This window comes from Erythrolamprus reginae, chromosome 3, assembly GCF_031021105.1.
Source record: "Erythrolamprus reginae isolate rEryReg1 chromosome 3, rEryReg1.hap1, whole genome shotgun sequence".
NCBI lineage: Eukaryota > Metazoa > Chordata > Lepidosauria > Squamata > Dipsadidae > Erythrolamprus > Erythrolamprus reginae.
In genome coordinates, this window is record NC_091952.1 from 237,036,456 (window position 1) to 237,059,868 (window position 23,413).

Here is a 23,413-nt window from a genome sequence, read left to right on the forward strand (position 1 = left end):
TAAGCAAGCAAGCTTAGTTACATATAAAGAGAAGTAAACAATGAGAAGAGTAGTCATATAAATCTTACAGAATAACTGCCTTCAAAAAATGTTTTCAGATGCTTTTTTAGTAAAATATATGTAAGCATATGAGAAGACAGGGAAAGAGTGTGCATAAATACTGGTTTGTTGAGCCAGAAAGTTGATAGAAATCTAGCCAACTTTTTTTTTAACTCAAAAGCCCAATTTTAGCTCTCCAAAACATATTTAGACACCTAAACAAGTGGTGTGTTCTCTCAACAGCATTATGTACCATTGACGTCAGTGGGAAATATATGACAATCAGGGTGTGTGTGTTTTTAATAACTAAACTAACTAAATTGAACTCAAAGTTTAAATTTCTGCTTCATGAAATTAAGAAAAAGAAACATTTCTTCTGAAGCTGTACTTAACACACACACACACACACACACACACACACACACACACACAAAACATCAAGGAAGCATTTTCAACCACCAATTTATAATCACCCAAGATATATCAAAAATTAAAAAGAACACCTAAATATTATAAGAAATTTTCATTTAAATGAAAGAAATGCTTTGCATTCTAATTTTTCAATGTTCTCCTAAGATGGCCTTATTAAAATATATTATAATCCTGCCTAAAATATAAAAGCTGTCATTCATTTACATCTTATTGTATTTAAATAACTAATTTTTGCCTCCTAGTGGGTCATTTGAATTGAAAAGTGTGTGGGGGGGATTGTTTCATTTCTTGGTGTACAGTACTTTAAATATGTTCTCAAGGCATCAAATTTGGGGTCTGCATTCTAGTTGTATGGTTGTATGGTTTTCAAGTTTCTCTGTTTGGGCAAAATGCCTGTTCTCCTTGCCCTCCAACAACGACCATTCCAGTTTTCAAACTAGAAAACATCAAAGTATCTGATACCATATTACCTTATTTACATGCAATTCAGTAATTTGTGTGGTACTTTAGAGGTTTGTGACTGACTCTTTTAAATAGCATCTCATCTCAACTGGCTGACAGACCAAGGACTGCTTTGCCATTTATGGTTCCTGGTTAATTCTCTAATTTTGGCTTACTTTTCTATAAAAATGAAGCTACCGTCATTGGCTTCATTTCTACATGGGATCATAAGAATATCATTATTTCCAAGATGTATATGCGTCAGTTAGCTAAAGGTTGAAAAGATATAAGATTAAATCTGTAATGCAAGGCTTTCATGTCTATAAGGACCTGAATCTGTGACTCATTATGCCCCTTTACTGTCAAGCTTTTCAAAAAGTTCACAAAACCAATTTATTTACACAAGTCTGCCCTAAGGCCTTCAATTCTATTTTATGAGTTACACACCGGAGAGTTTACTGTTACTTTGGTGTTTTAAATAAATAGATTGTCTCATTTTGTGAAAATAAAATGTCTTGCAAAGGCACTTGCCTTACAGATAGAAAAAAATATATAATTGAATAAATAAATAAAATCTAGATATAGATAACAATATGAATAAACTTTCGTATTAGACATCCTTGGTTTGGGGCTGCTGTTTACCCCCAATGCTCCATAGCATGGTCTTTATTTGGACTATGCCCAGGGGTGGGCTACTGCCCGGATAGGAGGGGACGCAGTGGGGGTAGCGAAAATGGAGCTCCACCCCAGAGCACCCAATTTGCACTGAAAATGCAGGGCATCCTGTATATGCCACGCCCACAGTGTGGTAGTAAAAAAATTGGTAGCCCTTCACTGATAAGACGGAGTGGCTGTGGGTTTTGCCTCCCAAGGATAATTCCATCTGTCCGTCCATCACCCTGGGGGGGGGGGGGTCATTGACCCCCTCAGAGAGGGTCCGCAACTTGGGCGTCCTCCTCGATCCACAGCTCACATTAGAGAAACATCTTTCAGCTGTGGCGAGGGCGGCGTTTGCCCAGGTTCGCCTAGTGCACCAGTTGCGGTCATATTTGGACCGGGAGTCACTGCTCACAGTCACTCATGCCTTCATCACCTTGAGGCTCGACTACTGCAATGCTCTCTACATGGGGCTACCTTTGAAAAGTGTTCAGAAACTTCAGATCGTGCAGAATGCAGCTGCGAGAGCAGTCATGGGCTTCCCCAAATATGCCCATGTTACACTAACACTCCGCAGTCTGCATTGGTTGCCGATCAGTTTCCGGTCACAATTCAAAGTGTTGGTTATGACCTATAAAGACCTTCATGGCACCGGACCAGATTATCTAAGGGACCGCCTTCTGCTGCACGAATCCCAGCGACCAGTTAGGTCCCACAGAGTGGGCCTTCTCCGGGTCCTGTCAACCAAAAAATGTCATTTGGCGGGACCCAGGGGAAGAGCCTTCTCTGTGGCTGCCCTGGCCCTTTGGAACCAACTCCCCCCCCAGAGATTAGAATTGCCCCCACCCTCCTCGCCTTTCATAAATGTCTTAAAACCCACCTCTGCTGTCAGGCATGGGGGAACTGAGATATTCTTTCCCCCTAGGCCTTTACAATTTACGCATGGTATGTCTGTATGTATGTTTGGTTTTTATAATAAGGTTTTTTTTAGTTATTTTAGTATTGGATTGGATTGTTACATGCTGTTTTTATCATTGTTGTTAGACGCCCCAAGTCTACGGAGAGGGGCGGCATACAAATCTAATAAATAAATAAATAAGTAAATAAATATAAGATGTTAAAAATGCACATGCGCGTTCATATACAAACATGCCCACACACAGACTTTTACCTGTAGTGTCGAGAAATCTCCTCCTCTACCTGAGTGACAAAGTCACATTTGGTACACGAGTGTTCTTTGCTTTCTTTGACAGCCAGAGGTCCATCCCCCCCTTGCAGGGCATTTGCTTCTTGCTTGACTTCAGACACCTGGGCTTCGTGTGTGGTTTCATAGTGAAGCAGGAGAACGTCTACATCAGGGGTGGAGAAAGAGCACTGGTGACACTGATGCTTGACTCTGGTGCCTCCTGGCATCCCAGGGGACAAGTGCAAGAGCAAGAGAGCACAATGGGAACAATTACTTTTCCTGCAAGCAAAAGGATAAGTAATTTCTCCAAGGTGCTTTTCTGGATTACAGAGGCCTCGGGGACAAAACTGACAGTGCTTAATAGTACATTTATGAATGTTGTGTAGCTGCTGATAATGACGAAGAAGAGGCCCCACCACTATTACATTTGGGCCATGGCTCTTTGAGTACCTAAAATCACAAAACTGACAATTGTAGCTTGTCACCACGTGGTCCTCCACTCCTGAGCTGGAAAAGTCTTTCTTTTTGGCCACGCTAGAGCCTTTCTCGCTCTTTGTTGCTAACTCTCCGTCTGCATTTTTGGTTATGTCATTGTGATTAATGACTGACCCCCTCGAGAGCTTGTCATTCCGATCTGGATGAGGGCCCCCTGCCTGGCTCCCCCCATGGTGCTTGCTGTAATGTTCTAATAGTTTGAGAGAGCTGGAGGATTCACAACTAAAGCTGCAGAATTTGCACCAGTAGTAACTGGAGGCATCCGTACCGTTTTGTCTTGAGGATTCAAGAGGCTTGATGGGCACCGAATAGCCCACTGGAGTGTCATCTCCACATCGGATGGTGATCTTGTCCTGCCATTTCGCCAAATCTCCAATCTCACCCGATCGAACAGTAGGACTGGAGGACTTGTTCGAGTTTCTGTCTGTGACTTTGCTGCCTTCAGAGACAGGAAGGGAGGCCTTGATCTTGTTCGGATGGGTCTGCAAGAAGTGCTGTTCCAACTCCGTTGAAGAATTGCCCATGTAGGTGAAATTGCAGAACTTGCAGCGGAAATATTTGGTGTTCCCTTGGCAATCTGGAGTTTTGCGTCCAATGCCAATAAAGGTCCCACCTAAGGTTACCTGCAAAACATGAAAAGGAGAAAAGTTTCTGTAAGTGGTGTCGGACTTCCTGTTCCTTATATACAGGGTTACAAAACAAAGTAATAAAAAACCCAAAAAGCTGGAATATTAATCTGGGAAACCGAACAATAGCAGCTTTTGTCTTTCATTCCACAAATAATTTTTCATCATTTAAGAGGCAAATTATTAAACTCTGTAGAGAGTTAGAATGTTGCAGAAAAAGAAGCCAATTTTAAGGAAAATTCAAATCTGAATATTGCCTTCCTGCAAATGCTTCAGCCAACAAGGAGGAATAGAGAGAAAAAGGTGAGGAATCAATGAAATTGATGTGTAGTAATTTCTGGAAGCTCATTTCATCTAGAAAAGCATGACTATAAGAAATGGAAAATGCTAGCAGTGCATACATAGCTTAAAATGTAACCAATCAAGGAAAAAAAATGGAGTTTTAAGATCATTTTCAGGTGGCAAAATGCTACACATGGACCCAGCAGAATGATAGCTCTTTTTTTCCCTTTCTTCATACACAAGAATTATTATCAGTGCTGAACCTTGTGTCTTCAATTAAATAAAAAATTATACAGAATAGACCTAAAAAAAGAAACTTTCCCCAATGCCATTATGAAAACACAGTATCTTGCCTATATAAAGAGGTTCTATTAAATACATAAAAGTCAAAAGAAGTGGCTTGAATCACGACTGACACTGGCAAAAGTTAACTTTGGTTTGCGCTAAGTTAAGGGCAACAAGTTGAAACTAATTTTAACCTATCAGGAGAGAAACACTGCACAGTGCATTTCCAAACACTAATTTTCTCAATGTAGCTCTTTCTCAAAAGCCTCAATTTAGCAAAATATAGAAAGACCACAAAAAGCAAAGGACAGAGCTCATGATGTAACAAGCACAAGTTTTTTTTAATGGAAGTCCAGCTCTTTGCATAAGTGTGACACTTTTTTCTTGCAATACTGGAATAACTCTATTGCACATGATCATCTGGGTTTCAGTTCACCAACATTTATTAAACAGAAAATTTATTCTCAGGAGCAGGAAAATACTCACCAAAGAACAATAAGCAATTCATGAAAAGCACTGGTGGAGAAAGGAACATGGAGTGTGTAAATGTGAAATAAAAAAAAATATAACCTGCAAATTTTGTAACAGTGAAAATATAATCGTATATTTGCTTCTTGGTCTGTGAAGGGACCTTTCAAATTCTTCATAGGAAAAATACATGCATACACTTGACAAAATGAATTCCATAATGCATATGGAATTATAATTTCCTTCTTAATATAAATACAGATTCCAGAAGCTGGGATCCAGCAGTTGTAGCTCTTTAGATTTTATTCTCCATCCAAAAATACATTCCATAAAAGAAGAACAGATTTTCATTCCCTGAACTGCAAAGTAAATTACTGTTTTTCTGGGCATTTCTCTCTCTTAATGCATTAAGCAAATCACCCTTTAGTTTAGCAGCTGCACCTCAAAGAAACCAAATGATCACTGTTCATTTTGGAATGGAACCATACGGAATGAGTCAAGTACATAAAGAACATGCAATGTAAACATTTTTAAATGCATATAATATAAACACCTTTTACCCGTTTAGCTAGAGAAAAGATGACATTTTCCCTTATACCGCAAAACTAAACATGTACCATCTAGTGAGTCAAAAAATTGATAAATTACACTATAAAAAAGAATTGCGTTTGGCCCACTCTTTTAAGTAAACATGATTTCAAATAAACTGAGATTTTCCTCTACTATGAAGTTAATAAAAATATCTTTAATAATTTCCAACACTGGGAATGGAATAACTCAGCTTATTAGGCTTGTTTTCTTAAAAACTGTGTGCTGACACTAAACATAGCAAAAGCTTTCTAGCACTGAAACAAGGAGTTCACTTCTTACATTATTCCCAGTCAGTTATAAAGTGGATTCATACTCAGAATTAATGTACTAAAAACAAATGTAATTGTTTTCTACCTAGCTCTGCATAAACAATATTTGTTTTATATTTTTATTTTATTCATTAAATTTAATATAGCCACTAATATAGTCATGCAAAACTGGAATGGTCTAGGCCAGTGATGGTGAACATTTTTCCCCCCGGTGCTGATATTGCAGGCCCATGCGCTATCGCACGAGCGTTCATGCTTCATGATTATCAGGAAAGACTTAATGAACTCAGTCTGTATAGTCTGGAGCCGTGTTTCCCAACCTTGGCAACTTGAAGATATTTGGACTTCAACTCCCAGAATTCCCCAGCCAGCGAATGCTGGCTGGGGAATTCTGGGAGTTGAAGTCCAAATATCTTCAAGTTGCCAAGGTTGGGAAACACTGGTCTGGAGGACAGAAGGGAACGAGGGGACATGATCGAAACATTTAAATATGTTAAAGGGTTAAATAAGGTTCAGGAGAGAAGTGTTTTCAATAGGAAAGTGAACACAAGAACAAGGGGCCACAATCTGAGGTTACTTGGGGTAAAGGTTAGAAGTAATGTGAGAAAATATTATTTTACTGAAAGAGTAGTAGATACTTGGAACAAACTTCCAGCAGACGTGGTCGGTAAATGCACAGTAACTGAATTTAAACATGCCTGGGATAAACATATATCCATCCTAAGATAAAATACAAGAAATAGTATAAGGGCAGACTAGATGGACCTTGAGGTCTTTTTCTGCCGTCAATCTTCTATGTTTCTATGCCCACACCCATAATTCAATGCCCCCGTTCCCCACCCCCACACATGCACGTGTGACCCCCTCCCATTGACCTGGCCCCCACACGACACTCCCTGCTCCCATGTTTCCTGACTTCAATGGGCCCGGCAGGCCTGTTCTTCACTCTCCCCATGTGCCAGAGGCTCTCCTGGAGCTTGGGGAGGGTGAAAACGGCCTCCCCCACCCCCTGGAGGTCCTCTGGAGGCCAAAAATGCCCTCCAGAGCCTCAGCACAAGCCAAAATCAGCTGGAACTAAGCTGGGCCAACGGCTCGCAGGCTAGCAGATAAGCCTCGGCATGCCACCTGTGGAACATATGCCATAATTTCACCATCACAGGTCTAGAATTTTGTAGGATTTTTAAAAAAATCTATAACTGACAACTAAAAATTCTGCAAATAGAATGTTGGTTAGGAATAATTTCAGATAACTAACGCAAGATAACAAGATAGCAAGATTTCAAAGGCAGAAATTAGTTGTATTAGTTAATGTGTCACATTATAAAAAACATTCAAGCTGCTGTTTCATCAACGTCAACATATTTGCTAACCAAACAAAACTATTTAAGATTTTGCCTGCTTCATCTAGGTTCTCAAATATTGCCCTTGCTACCAATCCACAGATATCTTTCATTATTGTCTATGAACATGAATAGATCATCTAGTTTATGGACTTCCATTAAAAAAACCAGCTATCCAATATAAACAGCTACCAAACTCCACACTCACTCACACTGATGTTGTTACATAGCTGGAAAATGAAACATCTGCAAGCAAACTTCCACGCTCAGGGAATACCAAGACGAATACAGTTCAACTCTGAATTACAGGTATTCTCTTATATTCAAACAAGAATGCACTAAAAACTTGAATTTTTCCAGTCCAATCTGTCATCCAAGTCATTTACTTATGTGGCATAAGCACAATAAAATATTTTTGGAAGCTGGCTGAATAAGCAAATGAAGCAAAAAAGGAACTCTAGTTGAGAGCACAAAAGAATTAGCTTGTTGAAAATGACAATATAAAAGGACCACCTACTAGGAAGGAAGAAACATTTGAGTGATGTTATGAGTTAGATGAACTTTTGAGGAAAAACCAGATGACATGTGCCAGGGAAAGACATGGTAGAAGGATACATAAATACCAGGACGATGTTGGTATCAACAGGAGAGCTGGCATCTTTTATGGAAATGTGGGCATTCTGGTGAATGAAGAAAACCAGCTGGCCAAACTTTTGTGTTTAAGTTAGTGTGGCCTTTTTCTTGCATCCCATGACAGAATAAAGAAATGTGAGCCGTGTAAAGATAAACATCAGCCAATCTGAAATGCTATGGCTTTCCTCTTCAAAAATTCCTGGAAACTATTTTTGAAGGCTATAAAACACTATCTGAATTCACATGATATCAGAGGTGGAAATAAGAACAAGATACAGTGGTACCTCTACCTAAGAATGCCTCTACTTACGAAGTTTTCTAGATAAGAACCGGGTGTTCAAGATTTTTTTGCCTCTTCTCAAGAAGCATTTTCCACTTACAAACCCGAGCCTCCGAAACGGTAACCAGAAAAGGTGGGGAGAAGCCTCTGTGGGGCATCTCTAGGAATCTCCTGGGAGGAAACATGGGGGTGGGAAAGGTGGGGAGAAGCCTCCATGGGGCCTCTCTAGGAATCTCCTGGGAGGAAACAGGGCCTCCACCATCCCTGTGGTTTCCCAATCGCACACATTATTTGTTTTTACATTGATTCCTATGGTAAAAATTGCTTCTTCTTACAAACTTTTCTACTTAAGAACCTGGTCACGGAACGAATTAAGCTCGTAAGTAGAGGTTCCACTGTACCATAATAATTGGATGTACTTTAACATTTGTTGAAGATCATTCATTCAAATCTTGCCCAAGTAGAAACAGCAGCAGCTGATTCTTCTAGATCAGGGATGGGAACTATGACCTTTTTATAATTATTGGACTTCAACAGCCAGCTCAGGAATTCTGGGAGTTGGAAGTCCAATAGTCATGAAGGGGCCATAGTTCCCCATCTCTGTTCTAGATGGTGGTTAGAAATGAAATAACCTCTAAGCCAGGGGTTCCTAACCAGACCCAGCAACTGGGCCACACAAACAAATCCCATCCGTGGGATGCAGGCAGCATGTGAAACTACACCCCCTCTGGTGCACGGGACAACCTCTCTCCATCAAAATGTCCCTGGTGCTCAAAGTCCACCACTATGGACATCCCATAAGTTCTGCATTTTTCTTCAAATGATTGGGGACTTCTGTGCCATGTAAAAATGTTTGCTTGGATGTAAAGCATGCTTAAAATTATCTTTATATAAATATAAAAGGATAACTAACATTCAGTTCAACATACTTCTGTAGACCTATGATTCAGTAAATTGCAGGTAATTTGATAAATCTTAATTTTTTTGTCATCAATCTCTATTCACAGGCATTAGCTTCCTAGCCAGCAGCATTCTCTCTCTCTCTCCCTCTTCCTCCCTCTCTCTCTTTCCTTCCCTCCCTCCCTCTCTCTTTCTCAACTAATATCAGGTACTTATTATTATTATTATTATTATTATTATTATTATTATTATTATTATTTATTAGATCTGTATGCCGCCCCTGTCCGAAGACTCGGAGGTATACTTAGGGTATACTTAAACGGAACTGAAATGTATTGGGAATAAAATTGATCTTCATCAATTACAGGCATTTGTCTGACTTATTGTTCAGCCTTGATGCCGTGGTTATCTAACAGTAAGGATACAAGCTTGATATCCTAAACATGTTAGATTAAATTAGATTAGATTTATTGGATTTATATGCCGCCCCTCTCCGCAGACTTGGGGCGGCTCACAACAATGGCAAAAACAGTACATGTTCCATCCAATGGGGAAAGATCAGATAATATTTTTATTTATTTCGTCAAATTTATACGGCCTCCCCATTTCACACAAAGTGACTCTGGATAGCATATAATAAAACCAGCAACTAAAATATTCTATAAGACCAATTAAAAACAATATAAAGCATTCCCCAGGTTTTCGGGGGGGCGGGGAGGACAAATTTTAAATGCTTTCTGGAAAGTTACAAGGGTTAATCCCACCATGGGATAGATGATATTCCAGAGGGCAAATGCCACAGCATCTCCTAGGTCCCATCAGATGGGGCTTCCTCACAGAAGAGACCTGCAACTCTTCTTCCTGGCAGATTTGATGGGGCAGGTAGTCATAATGAAGAAGAGGCTGTAATTCAAATAACTTGCCCTATGCCATGTAAGGCTTAAAAGGTAAAAATAAGCACCCTGAAGTGGACTTGGAAGCAAATATGGGAGTTGTGACGAACTTATTTGGAATGTAAAGAAAGTAGGCAGAATCTGCACTCCAAGCAGCTTTCCAGTGTGGCAGAACTAGAGTTTCCAAAAGGCAAAAAAGCCAGCAAGAATTATATCACATATTTATTTATTTATTAAATTTGTATGCCGGCCTTCTCCGAACCTAATACAACCTAATTATTTTGTTATAAATATATTTAAATACAATACCATACAACATACAATAAGTGTGGGAGGGGTTTAATCTTGTCTCAAGATTAAAGATAGGTTTACTATCCACACTGTATTGTACCCTCACCTAACAATTAGCAGGGAATGGATTAGATGTTGCAAAGTGACAAAGCTAAGAGTTCTCTCTCTCTCTCTCTCTCTCTCTCTCTCTCTCTCTCTCTCTCTCTCTCCTTCCCTCCCTTCCTCCTCCCTCTCTCTCTCTCTCTCTCTTTCCCCCTGAAGGACTTTATTCATTTATTTTACCATGTAAACATCCTACTAGGGATTATAATAGTTTATTCCCCCCGCCACTGTGATGGAATTTCTCTGGGGAAGTCAAAGAAGAAAAAAGGCCATTGGAAAAGAAATATTAAGCCCAGGAGAGAGAAAACCTAAGAAAGAAACCCAGGGCATATGAACCAGAATTTTGGTAGCTGAGTGGAAGAACTGCTTTGAGATGCTTTCGAGATTGTGTTATTTTACCCTACTAGCAACAAACAGCTTTCCACAAATTAAAAACATTGGAGAATCCTTTGTCTGTTCCTAGATCATAAATTAAACTCCTAAATCTAAATGATACTTCAGCACTATATATGTATTAAAACTTTTTGGGATGTTACTCCATGCTTTTGTCCTCAAGAAAGTTGAATGTAGATTAACATTGATGAATGGGTTTACAGTTAACAAGTTGGCATGTTATTAAGATGTAATGACAATTATTTATAATTTGTACTACTTCTTTGTGGCAGCCTCTCAAATACTGGAACACTGCTATCATGTCACCTCTAGGCCTGCTTTTCTCTAGATTTGCTATATCCAATTCTTGCAACTGTTCTTCATATGTTTTGTCTCCAGTTGCTCTTCTTTGCACTTTTTCCAAAGTCTCAACACTTTTTTTGTAATTTGTTGAATTTAGTTAGAAATTTCACTGGTTCTTCTTTTTCTTCCTATATTTCTCTAGATATTCCACTAATGGACTGCTAACTTGATAATGATCAGTATGTAGATCTAACTAAGTATATTGTAATATTAGATGTTCTTCTAAATATCTTCTAAGGTATATGAAATTTATTTATTTTATTTATTAGATTTGTATGCCGCCCCTCTCCGAAGACTCGGGGCGACTAACGACAATAAAGAAGGCAGTGTAAACAAATCTAATATTAAAAATAATCTAAAAAACCCCAATTTAAGAAACCAATCATACAAACAAGCATACCATGTATAAATTCTATAAGCTTACGGGGAAAGGAAAAATTTCAATTCCCCCATGCCTAACGACAGAGGTGGGTTTTAAGGAGCTTGCGAAAGGCAAGGAGGGTTAGGGCAACTCTAATATCTGGGGGGATCTGGTTCCAGAGGGTCGGGGCCGCCACAGAGAAGGCTCTTCTCCTGGGTCCCGCCAAATGACATTGTTTAGTCGACGGGACCCGGAGAAGGCCGACTCTGTGGGACCTAACCGGTCGCTGGGATTCGTGCGGCAGAAGGCGGTCCCGGAGAAATGATCACATACCTCCAGGATCTTATAATCACTGCTGCTCAATAGAGGTATCTTAGTTTATTCACTGCCACTATGTATTTTTATGGATGAGCTGAAACCACATAATTTTGTAGTTGACTAAAAATGCCTTATCTTTTTGACAGTTCAATGCTCATGAAATATGTTTACTAAAAAAACCTGCTTTGCTACCTTCACTTACTCTTAGTATCTTCCATATGCCATCAAATCTGAATATCAATATTCTAGTATGTTCGTACTATTGGATCCCATTACTACTTTCAGAAATAAAATGACATCACCAATAAAATAAACAAAATTAAAATTAATTATATCTAAATGATATGTAAATAAAATTTATATCACACTCAATTTATAACTGCAATTGGTGCATCTTCATTGGTCAAAGAAGATCCCTCAAGTCTTACATTGCTAACATCGTTAAAAATACATTATATTCTATGTATGTATTACCAGACAAAAATAACTCTGGGTCACAAAGGGTTATTAGTTATTGAGTTTGCATTTTATTAAACTTTTTAAAAATGTTAAACAAAAAAAAGTAATAGAAAAGGGTTTTTTTTCCTACTTCATAAAGTATACTTGAAGGATAGTGATGGAGATAGAGGAATATAAAATACAGTGATCTCTCGGTTAGCGCGGGGGTTACGTTCCAAGACCTCCCGCGCTAACCGATTTCCGCGTTATACTGGATGCGGAAGTAAAAACCACCATCTGCGCATGTGCGCCATTTTTTTCATGGCCGCACATGCGCAGATGGTGGAGTTTGCGTGTGGGCGGCGGGGAAGACCAAGGGAAAGTTCCTTCAGCCGCCCAACAGCTGATCTGCTCCGCAGCGCGGAAGCAGCGAGGAGCCGAAGATGGGGTAAAGGCAAAGGGGAAACCCCATCTTCGGCTCCTCGCTGCTGCCGCGCTGCGGAGCGGATCAGGTGTTGGGCGGCTGAAGGAACCTTCCCTTGGTCTTCCCGCCGCCCAGGCAAAGGGGAATCCCCAAGATCGCTTGCCGCTTGCCGCTTTGCAGCTTGGAGCCTTGCTTCGCCTCCTTCGCTGCAATAGGCAAGCGGCAAGCGATCTTGAGAAAGAGAGAGAAAGGAGGGCGACTTGCCAGTCCACGCCCCCCTGGATGAACAGCCTCGCATGGCCCCAGCGCCGGGCTCCGCTGTTGCCTCCGTCCCCATTCGGCTCTGCAGCTGAGAGGCCTTCCCGGCAGAGCCCTCCCCAACAGCTCCCGCCGCCAGCGCAAAAAAGAAAAGAAAAAAAAATCCCCAAAAGAGGCAGGCACAAAGCGGGGGCACAAGGGGAGCTGCCCGGCAGAGGTTGCTTTTTTTCTTCTCGTGGGCAAGTGGAGGGGGGGAGAGAGAAGGGAGGAAGAGAGTGTGAGAGAGGAAGAAAGAGAGAGAGAAATGATAGAAAAAAGGGGAGAAAAAAGAGAAATGAGAAAATGATTGAAGCATAGTGACAGGAAAGAAAGAGAAAGAGACAGAGAAGTGACTCTTGGTGATGACGTATGACGTCATCGGGTGGGAAAAACCGTGGTATAGCAAAAAAAACCGCGGACTTATTTTTTAATTAATATTTTTTGAAAAACCGCGTTGCAGCGTTTCGCGCTAATCGAGAACGCGCAAATCGAGGGATCACTGTAAAGATCTATCTATGTAAAGATATTTGAGAATCACAAAGAAAGCAAGAATTGAAAAGATGCCTTTTCAATGAGAGATGAATTTTTTCATTTGTTATATATGAATCTCTAATTGGAAAAAAGATCTATGTGAAAAAGATTAAGGGAGAAGAATGTCCGCCAGCTAGAATTATTCAGAATGTAGAAACGGCAAACAAACAAACAGACAGACAGACAGACAAACAAACAAACAAATATTCATTTAATCATGCATTCTCAGGAAATGAAAAAACTTTTATAACAGCTAACCTCAGACCAATTCACATTGTTTGAATTGTAATTTCATCTTCACTTATTTTAACTTCCTAATCTAGTCTATAGTCTCAGGATTTCTTAGTGGTTTCCTGTCCAGCAACTAACCACATCTGATCTGGCTTACCTGTGCAAAACAGGTCAAAATCAACTAGGTGCTGCCATCTACTGTGGCAAATAGTTAACCAATTCATCTCCTGCCTTATCTTTATCGTTATCTCGTGTCACTAACTATAGTCAAGTTTTTAGACCACTCTGAACCTTTGGAAAACATTATTGAGGTTTAGAAACCCATGTGATAGTCTTCCAAAAGAAGCCAAGCAACATGAATGGTTGGATGTACTTATCTCATTGTGCCATTACTGCACAATTCTGTGCTCCTGCCAGTTTTCTTAATCATTTGATTAGATTCAATACTTCAGAAAGAAGAAACATCCGTTTAATCTAATGAGTAATGCATAGGCTTCATCATTTAGACATGACATGTAAATTCTTTATACAAGTTGTACTGCCAATGAGCTATAGGAGAAGAGCTACACAACTCTTAAAGCTATCTATTGTGTGAGGTTCTCACACAATATCAGAAATGGAAGTACTATACTGTAAGACTATAATTTTATAAGAAGATAATATGCAAAAACATATTCCATAATGTGGATTGGCTTCCACCATTTTAAAAACCTGTCCAAACATTCATTAGAGCTACTACGTATTTTTCACATCCATTATACAGAATCACTCTATAGCAGCACATGTTCCATCTGATTCTCTATAACTTGAGATATTTCTCACGGCTCTCTCCCCCTCATTGTTACTGCACTCACTTTCAGGCACACACCTTGCCTCCCCTAAATTCATGTTTTCCCCATGATCTTGTGATAGATCTGTATGGTTCTTCACTCCACTGTCCATCTCATTCTAATGCTGTTCTACCGTGCTCTCTTGCATTCGGCTAGGGTTTGTCATACCTTCATTGCCAATCTCTATACCTAAACAGGGGGATTTGCCCCCATTCTCCATTCACAGAAATCCATCGCCATCTGTCAGCATGACTAAGGCAAAAACAGCAAAATCAATTACAATATAGATGAAAGGGTGTGGGCCTATAACACGTGCAGTGACTAAATTGATCAGCGTTACATAAAAGCAAGCATCTCTTCAATGGGGATTTTTCATTCTTAGGATGTCAGCAGGGACTTTGTGTATGTCAGTTTGCTTTGTGTGGGTGTCGGAGGGGAGTGCAGCAGTTGGAGATGCCGCCATGATTTGGCTTCTAGGTGGTGGTTGTATTTTGTCTTTGGGATATGTATGGGTTTGGGTCTGATGAGGGTGATAGTGGCGTCCTGTGTCCGATGTCAGTTTTTGTGGCTGGGATTCATTTGTTGATTACCACCCAGAAGCCAAACCATGGAAGCACCTCCAACTGGTGCACTGCCCCCTCCGACACCCACACAAAATAAACTGACACAGGCCACAAATACATAGACAGACAACAAACTCGAAACCAAACCAAAACCCGGGATGTTACACCACAGACGTACATTACAAAGGACATAGATTACTGCAACCAACTACTCAGGATGTCAACCCTAATCTGCAAATATCAACTAATGTGTTACACCATCAACTAATCAGGATGCTACAACACAGCCAACCAACCCACTTGCAGCAGTTGAACCAGCACTCCACACACACACCAATATTTATAGAGGGATGGCAGCTCCAACCATGCTTAGTTCGCCATAGCATGAAGCCGAAAGCACCAGCCTGAATATGATGAGTGGGACCCCATCGAAACGTCACCAAGATTCTATCACACACACATTCTTAAAAACTAGCAGTATTAGACTATTATTATTACAACTGGGTAATTTATTTAAAGTATATTCAGCATTCTAGAAACAATCATTTTCCCTTTGATCAGGCTATAGTGGTTCGTTTGTTTGTTTGAAAATGTTGCAAAATTTTGCTACAAAAAATTATGAAGACAATTTTCTTATTTCAACGGCAATACAGAAGTAAAAATCTGTTTTACATAGAAGAAAACAAATCAGGTTCACTTCCCTTTCTTTTCACACAACCAGATCCTACAGCTACTCAGTGATAATTTAGGTACACCAGCAAAAGTGATCCTAGATCTTCAAGATTTGATGCCATGTTAATTTCAACTTTATGGAAAACAGAATATAATTTATAAAGGCGATGTTTGTGATTATTTTTTAAAAAATGAATGTCCTTTCCTATTGAGCTGAGCATCTAATGAATGGAAAGTTATGAGAGAGAACTGGGCCTATAAGCATTGCAAATGAACTCTCGTTAACTGTGCAAATGTGATTGAATAGTGATGTCTAGTATTTCACTGAGTGCCTGGTTTTACAGGTTATTAATCACTCTGAGCTGGAGAAACTGAAAATCTTTTTTGTTTGTTTGCTTAAATTATTTCCATCAGCTAAGAGCTAATCCAGCTAAATGATGTTACAAAATCAGATAGCACCAAACCTTTCATTATTTGGGTCACTATTTTCAATCATTAAAGGGCCAGTATATACGTATATACGTATGTATGCATGTATGCATGTATATATGTCTATGTCTATGTATGTATGTATGTGTGTATGTATGTGTGTGTGTACAATCCAGTATCCACAAAGTATCACACAATTAACAATGTTCTAAATATCATGCAGGTCAGAACAGAGGCACTGATTTTTTAGCAAAATTAAAAGTACTATCCTTTAGCACCATCTTTACCTTTTATAACAAGGAATATTTATATTCTAAAACTAGCTTTCCTTTTCTAAAAGAAAAAAAGTGTGTTTATTAATCAAAGCTTTCTTGATTTCCTTTTTTCTCTATAGCCCATTTGGCCCACAATAATCTATATCTCTGGTAATTGGGAAACTAGAAAATGATAAGAAAAATAAGCTGCAGATAAATAGACAAGATGAGGGCTTAGTTTTCTCCTATAAGGCGAGAAACTATGGTTTGATGGTAGTGCAGGCAAGTGTGGGCACTGAAAATTCTAGTTTACATTACATTCCTTGCCTAATATAATCTATAATACAATAAACAATGAGAGTGAACAAACTGTAGTTTTAAAAATTGGGAAGTTGTAATGTGCTAAAGCAAGAAATCAAATTCTAGATGAAGACAAGGATTGATGAAAAAGCCTGATGAATATTAAGAGTACTATGAATGCCTCTAAGTCCCTAAGTTTGAATGATCGTCATAAGTTATTTTGAGAATATGAGTGAGAAACTGCAGTCCAGTGCCTGTTTTGGAAATGTTCCCACTTGTCTACAGAAAGTACAAACTAAGCACAGGTAGAAGCAGAGAGGTGCCCTAGGGGTACCATGACATATACCATTCTGGTAAAGTAATGCTCTCGCTTCATATGTTATGTAAATACATTCAATGGTGCTTTATGAAACAAAATATAACTTAACAAATGATATATATAAAGCCCTACATGGTTTAGGACCAGATTATCTACGGGGCTCCCTTCTGCCTCATATGTCCCAGCAATTGATCAGATCCCAAAGGGTTGGCCTTCTCCAGGTCCCGTCAGCAAAGCAGTGTTGATTGGCGGAGCTGTGAGGGCAGGCCTTCTCTGTGGAAGCTCCGGTCCTATGGAACCAACTTCCCCCGGAAATTTGCACTGACCCCATGCTCCTGGCCTTTCAAAAGGTCTTAAAAACTTGACTGGCAGGTCTGAGGTCATTGAGCAATGACATCTTGTTCCAGCACTAGTTATGTATGTATGAACAATGGGTGAGTGCTTTTTATTCTGGGGGTCTTAAAATTTTTATCTCTGTTTTTAATTTTGTATACCGCCGAGTCCATCAGGAGGGCGGCCTATATACAGTATTGGAATAATTATAAAAAATAAATAATAACATGTTGTAAACAAGGGGTGGCTTTGTCTGTGTGTGTGTGTATTTATGGATGGATGGAAGGAGAGAGGGAGACAGTGAAGGAGGGAGGGAGATATAGTACATAGGTATACAGATAATACTAGCAGACAGATTTATACATTTTTCTCTATACAATGAAAAACTACATATTCTATCTCTTCCATTAAGTTGAAATAATATAAAAATGGTTGTAGAGGCAAGAAAAGATCTTATTTTTCCCACGTGCCCTAAAATGGTAGTGTATGACTTCCAGGACCCATTAGCTTATCTTGGCATTCAACAAATTTCTCTCATTTGCTGGAGATTCCCATAAATCAAACATGGTAATGATCGATATGGGTGTAAAAATGGTTACGAGATAGTAACATGTTATAAGGAGAAAGGGAAATCATGATACTTTTCTGCTGCTAACAGCTTCTTCAATTAGTTTCATCATCTGCCATCTTGGTGTAAGGATCTTTTCAGGACTGGTCTAGTAGATTTTTGACGAAGATATGGATCCTACAATTATTCATTCATTCCTGCATCCATGCCAAAAACCATATGCCCTCAAGGTTCATCATTATGAAAAGTCAAAGTGGGACATGCTCCAAAAAGGCATATATAGTGATACCTCGATTATCGCGAGGGTTCCGTTCCAAGACCCCTCGCGATAATCGATTTTTCGCGATGTAGGGTTGCGGAAGTAAAAACACCATCTGCGCATGCGCGCCCTTTTTTCCATGGCCGCGCATGCGCAGATGGTGGAGTTTGCGTGGGCGGCGGGGAAACCCCGATCTTTGTCTGCTCGCTGCTGCTGCGGCCGCCCAGCAGCTGATCTGCTCGGCAGCGCAGCAGCAGCGAGCAGACGAAGATCGGGGTTTCCCTGCCGCCCACGCAAAGGGGAAACCCCGGCTCCTCGCTGATGCCCCCGCTCGCCCGCCCGCCCACCGCCCGCCAGCAAGAGGGGGAGAGATAGAGAAAGAGAGAGAAGGAAAGAAAGAGATGAGAGAGGGAGGAAGAGAGTGTGAGAGAGGAAGAAGCAAGATAGAGAAAGAGAGAGAGAAAGAAAGATGAGAAAGGAAGGAAGAGAGTGACGTCATCGGTGCGAAAAATCGCAATATAGCGTTTCGCGAAGATCAAGATCGCGAAAATCGAGGGATCACTGTATTTCATTCTAAACCAAGTTAAGTATTTTTTAGTCCATGCTAATCTTTGAAATGAAAAAAGAAAAAGAAGAGGAAGACGAGGATCGATTTTGGCTAGTCTATGGGAATTGGATCCATATAAATCAGTAATCAAAGACTGCCAAATTCTGTGTAACTGATGTAACCCTAAGCATGACAGAAAAACAAATGAAGAGCTAATGAGTTTCAGAAAAACTGGCTTGCAAATAAGATTCATATTTCGACAAATATGATGATACGCTTTCATTCTTACAAACTCAGTGTTAGGAAACCCTCAAGTTGGCAAGTTGTTTGCAGACAACAAGCTAGAAACATTTTGATTAATAATTAAATGATTAAGCAGTGCCTGCATAGCAACACAAGGAAGTAATCGCCAGCAGGTGTAGTGTATGTGGCCTTAAAAAGTGGATAAAACAATCAAATCTCTGTATCAGGATCACACTAAAGTGCTTAATATATGAAGCATGAAAGCCGCAAAACATACCTTAGGAGTTATCTAGGCAGGCTCTAATTTTACTAGTTTATGGAGGTGAAACATATCTGTATTATTAATCCAGATTTGTCAGATATTACTGAGAGTGCTTTGTTGGTCTATTACTGCAGCAAAAGAATGTTTGAAAGGAATAAACTTTCTTTATTCCCATTGGATTAAAAAACACAACATCTACTCTACAACAACCACAAAAATGTCCTACTTCCCTGCTCTCAGGGCACACAATCTTAAAAAACTCCTGTATGCTGTAGATCAGTGGTTCCCAACCTTTTTTTGGCCATGCCCCACCTAAGCATCTCTAAAATCATGAGGCCTCCCCCCCATGGCATATAATTCTTCAAAAAGTGAACTACTCACAGAGAGGAAGCCTAACTAGGTTTAAACAAAGTTCCAACTGCCCCCATTAAAAATGAAATTGCCCCCTTGTTGGGAACCAGGGCTGTAGATCCATGCTGGTGGATCTATGGCATGTGAGGAATTACAATGCTTCATTCAGACAGAAAATCAATACAGTGATGCCTTGTCTTACAAACTTAATTGGTTCTGGGACGAGGTTCTTAAGGTGAAAAGTTTGTAAGACAAAACAATGTTTCCCATAGGAATCAATGGGAAAGCAATTAATGCGTGCAAGCCCCAAATTTGCCCCTTTTGCCAGCCAAAGCGCCTGTTTTTGCACTGCTGGAATTCCCAAGAGGCTCCCTTCCATGGGAAACCCCACCTCTGGACTTCCGTGTTTTTGCGATGCTGCAGGGGAATCCCAGCATCGCAAAAACGAGCGCTTCGCTGGCAACGGAAGTCCGGAGGTGGGGTTTCCCAGTGAAGGAAGCATCAGTGAAATCGCAGCATTGCAAAAACACCGAAGTCCTCGAAACCCCACCTCCGGACCTCTGTGTTTTTGCGATGCTGCGATTTCACTGAGGCTCCTCTCGCTGGAGGGGAGCCTCAGGGGAATCCCATCACCGCAAAAACGGGCGCCTCACTGGCAACGGAAGTCCTTGAGGCGGGGCATCCCAGCGGCCGCGGTGGGTTTGTACGGTGAAAATAGTTTGTAAGAAGAGGCAAAAAAATCTTAAACCCCGGGTTTTTATCTCGAAAAGTTTGTATGATGAGGCATTTGTAAGACAAGGTATCACTGTATATGTAAAATCGGTGTTACATACAGTATATGCAATATATAAAGTCTGCATACTCTGTGTGATGACTTTTTAAAAGTTCAGTGAAAACTGTTTATAGGTCTTGCTGTAATTGAAAGCTCAGAGTTGAATTGTAGGATTTTTATTGCTCCATCAGCTTGATTATTGGTTTACAGTTGTTTCATTATCTGATTAAATAACACTACCAGTCCTAGCGAGTATGGGGATTTCTCCCTATTTATATACAGTACCTTGCCCTGCCCGTCCTGTGGAGGGTATATTTCTCTCCTTGATAGTTCCTTGATCAGGGTATTGTTTTCTGCTTGATTGTCTTGGTGTTAATCCCTGCTGATCTGGGTGTTGGTTGCTATAGATAGTATGTTCAGGTCTTTTTATTTCCTTCTTAATTTCCACACTCACGCTAACGCTGGAGGACAAACTACTGTGCCTATAAACAGGGAACAAATCCTATACTCACTAGAATTGATGACTTAGTTACTTAGTCAGATAATGAAATATCTGCAAGCAAACAACCAAGCACAGAGAGCACCAAGAACTCCACCATCACAGCTATTCTTTTATTTCAGTATTTACTACAAGTATGGTTTTTTAAAAAAAAAAACTTTCTTACAGGTTAGTTATCAACATCTGGTTTATGCACGAATGATGAAATATATCATTTTGGCATGGAATAAGTTTTAATACTCTTGCCAAACTCACCAGAGAAAAGAGGGGAGGGGACAAGGAAAGATCTGAAAGTCAATTTAATAATCACCAGTTTCTTATAGGATATACTTCTGTAAATATCATGTTTTAGAACATATTTCTGGTGAACAGAATGATCTTAAGTAGATTATCTGTGTACTGTTTTTTAACCTATTTTTGTCTTCCTTATATTATCTTGCTGCCAAAACTTATTAAACGAATACAGTCTTCATTGATCTGTTTTATTTCTAGTTTTATTTATTTAATCTGAGGTATCACATACATCTGGTTTGTTTCAAAAAAAATGCCGCCACAAAAAAGTATCCAAGCTCAACTGAAACAAAGTACAAGCTTTCCTATAAATTATCAAGCACCCAACAATCACTATTAGTGAGATACTTTTTTAAAAAATTCAAAAAAACCTTTATATTGGCCATATATTCCTTCTTATATATTTAAAGAAGCACTATTCATCTAAAGAAGGAAAAAAATGATGCAAGGGATAAGCACCTGCTGCATGGACAGTCCGGTGTGCAGTCCCAGTTGGAAAAATAGAGATGTACATACATCTCCATGTCCCCAACGCGTGCACTTGTCACCCACCTGAGATTTGGCTTCTGCACATGTGCAGGAAGTAAAATCTCACGTGAGGATGCTCGCACACTTGATATTTCACTGATTTTGGCCCTTTTTTTGCTATCATGCATACGCAGAAGCAAAGAAATCGCCAAAAATCTGCAAAATCTCATGTGCACGAGCGTCTTCGCGTGAGGTTTTGCTTGCTGCGTATGCGCAGAAGCCAAATCTCGTGCTAGCGCATGCATCTATGTCAATCACCGGGAGCTCACCGGGAGCGTCGGCAACAGGCAGCCCTTCACTGGGGATAAGGGATTCATGAAGACTTTAAAAAAGAAAAAGAAATATCCCTCCCGAGTTAAAGAAATTAAGTGAAAACTGAGCACGGAAGATTTTTGGAAGGGGAAGAGAGAGAGTTAAAAAAAAAAAAGGAATGTTACCACCACATTTTGTCTGGAATGCAGAAACTATAGATTGGGACTGGTCCCTCTTACATCCATAGCAATCTTCTGAAATTTGGTGCCCTGCAGATGTGTTAAAGATGAACTCCCATTGGCTCTAACTCAATGGCAGTTGGAACCTAAAACATCTGGAATACATCAGTTTGGGAAAGGATGCTATTATTCATGTTCAGAGATTAATGCAATCATGCCTGTTCATTATATAGCCTCACCATCTTTTATTTTGGGATCACTGAGATCATCAAGTAGCCAAATTCCCAGGAATGATTATTTTAATTCAAAATGCTTGCGTCTTTGCATATTTCATACTAGTATTATTCAGAAAGTATGTTTCTGCTTCTTATTTGCTTTCCACAGTTTTTGGATCATAGACTATCTTCAAAATAATAGTTTCCTGAGCTGTTCTTGGAAGACATCAATGACTTCACAAAAATATCCAACTGCCCCCATGGTCGTAGACACCACAGGTCACTTCGTGTGCCACTATGAAGTTGTCAGTAACAATAATACTAAAGCTTACTAGCTGGCTTCTTAGCAGAAATCTGTAACATGTCTGGATATTATCTTCTGTAATATTATCATGTAACAAAAATATTTATGACATTTTCTATTTAAACGAATCAATTCTTTGCTCTTGTAGGTCAGGCAACATATTTCTATGCCCCAGAAGTCTTTTAGGAAATGTAAGGATGTTAAAAACCAAATTAATAACACAGCACCTTTAGGAGGAAAAAAGCCCTGCTAGTTATAATTAAAAACATATTACAAGACTGCAGCAAATAGAAGTTATTCCATACTCTATTGTAATATAAGAAATCTGCTCAGAACTTTGATTTGTTTAAAGTTATCTCTAATAGGATTGGTTACCCTGAAATTGTATTTAATTGGAAACATTTTATTCTGCTTGCTACACAAAGAGAGGGCCAGCATATAAATCTAAATAATAGTAGTAGTAATAATAATAATAATAAAGAAGAGGAAGAGGAAGAAGAGGAAGAAGAAGAAGAAAAGGAAGAAGAAGAAAAGGAAGAAGAAAAGGAAGAAGAAGAGAGGAGGAGGAGGAGGAGGAGGAGGAGGAGGAGGAGGAGGAGGAGGAGGAGGAGGAGGAGGAGGAGGAGTAAATTTATTTAAAGCACAAGTTTTCTTTTTAAACATTGGATTTTTTTTTAGCATAGAGCAGTAATTCACTCACGGAATTCATTCATTAAAAATATGTTTACTACCCATCAATGCCCCAAAGTGACTATTTAAGTATTTTCTTAAACAGTCAAATATATGCTAGTGCCACAAGCAAATTACTGTGTAATCATAATTTCAAATCTAAAAATATTTACTCACCTTTCTAATCTGAAAATACTCATTTAACTTTCTTAACTGTGTCATCTAAATC

The 23,413-nt window shown here is 39.6% G+C and overlaps 1 protein-coding gene across 6 annotated transcripts in view; it reads right to left on the reverse strand.

Annotated features, from left to right (window-relative positions):
* The window catches only part of TRPS1 (transcriptional repressor GATA binding 1), a 334,371-nt gene that overhangs the window by 221,157 nt on the left and 89,801 nt on the right, over window positions 1-23,413 (reverse strand). For 5 of the 6 annotated variants that reach the window (XM_070748224.1, XM_070748225.1, XM_070748223.1 and 2 more), the window contains one exon: window positions 2,741-3,873. In XM_070748224.1, the coding sequence (XP_070604325.1) occupies window positions 2,741-3,873 (1,133 nt within the window). The remainder of the gene's footprint in view (window positions 1-2,740; window positions 3,874-23,413) is intronic. The other variant, XM_070748229.1, reaches the window with a different exon arrangement.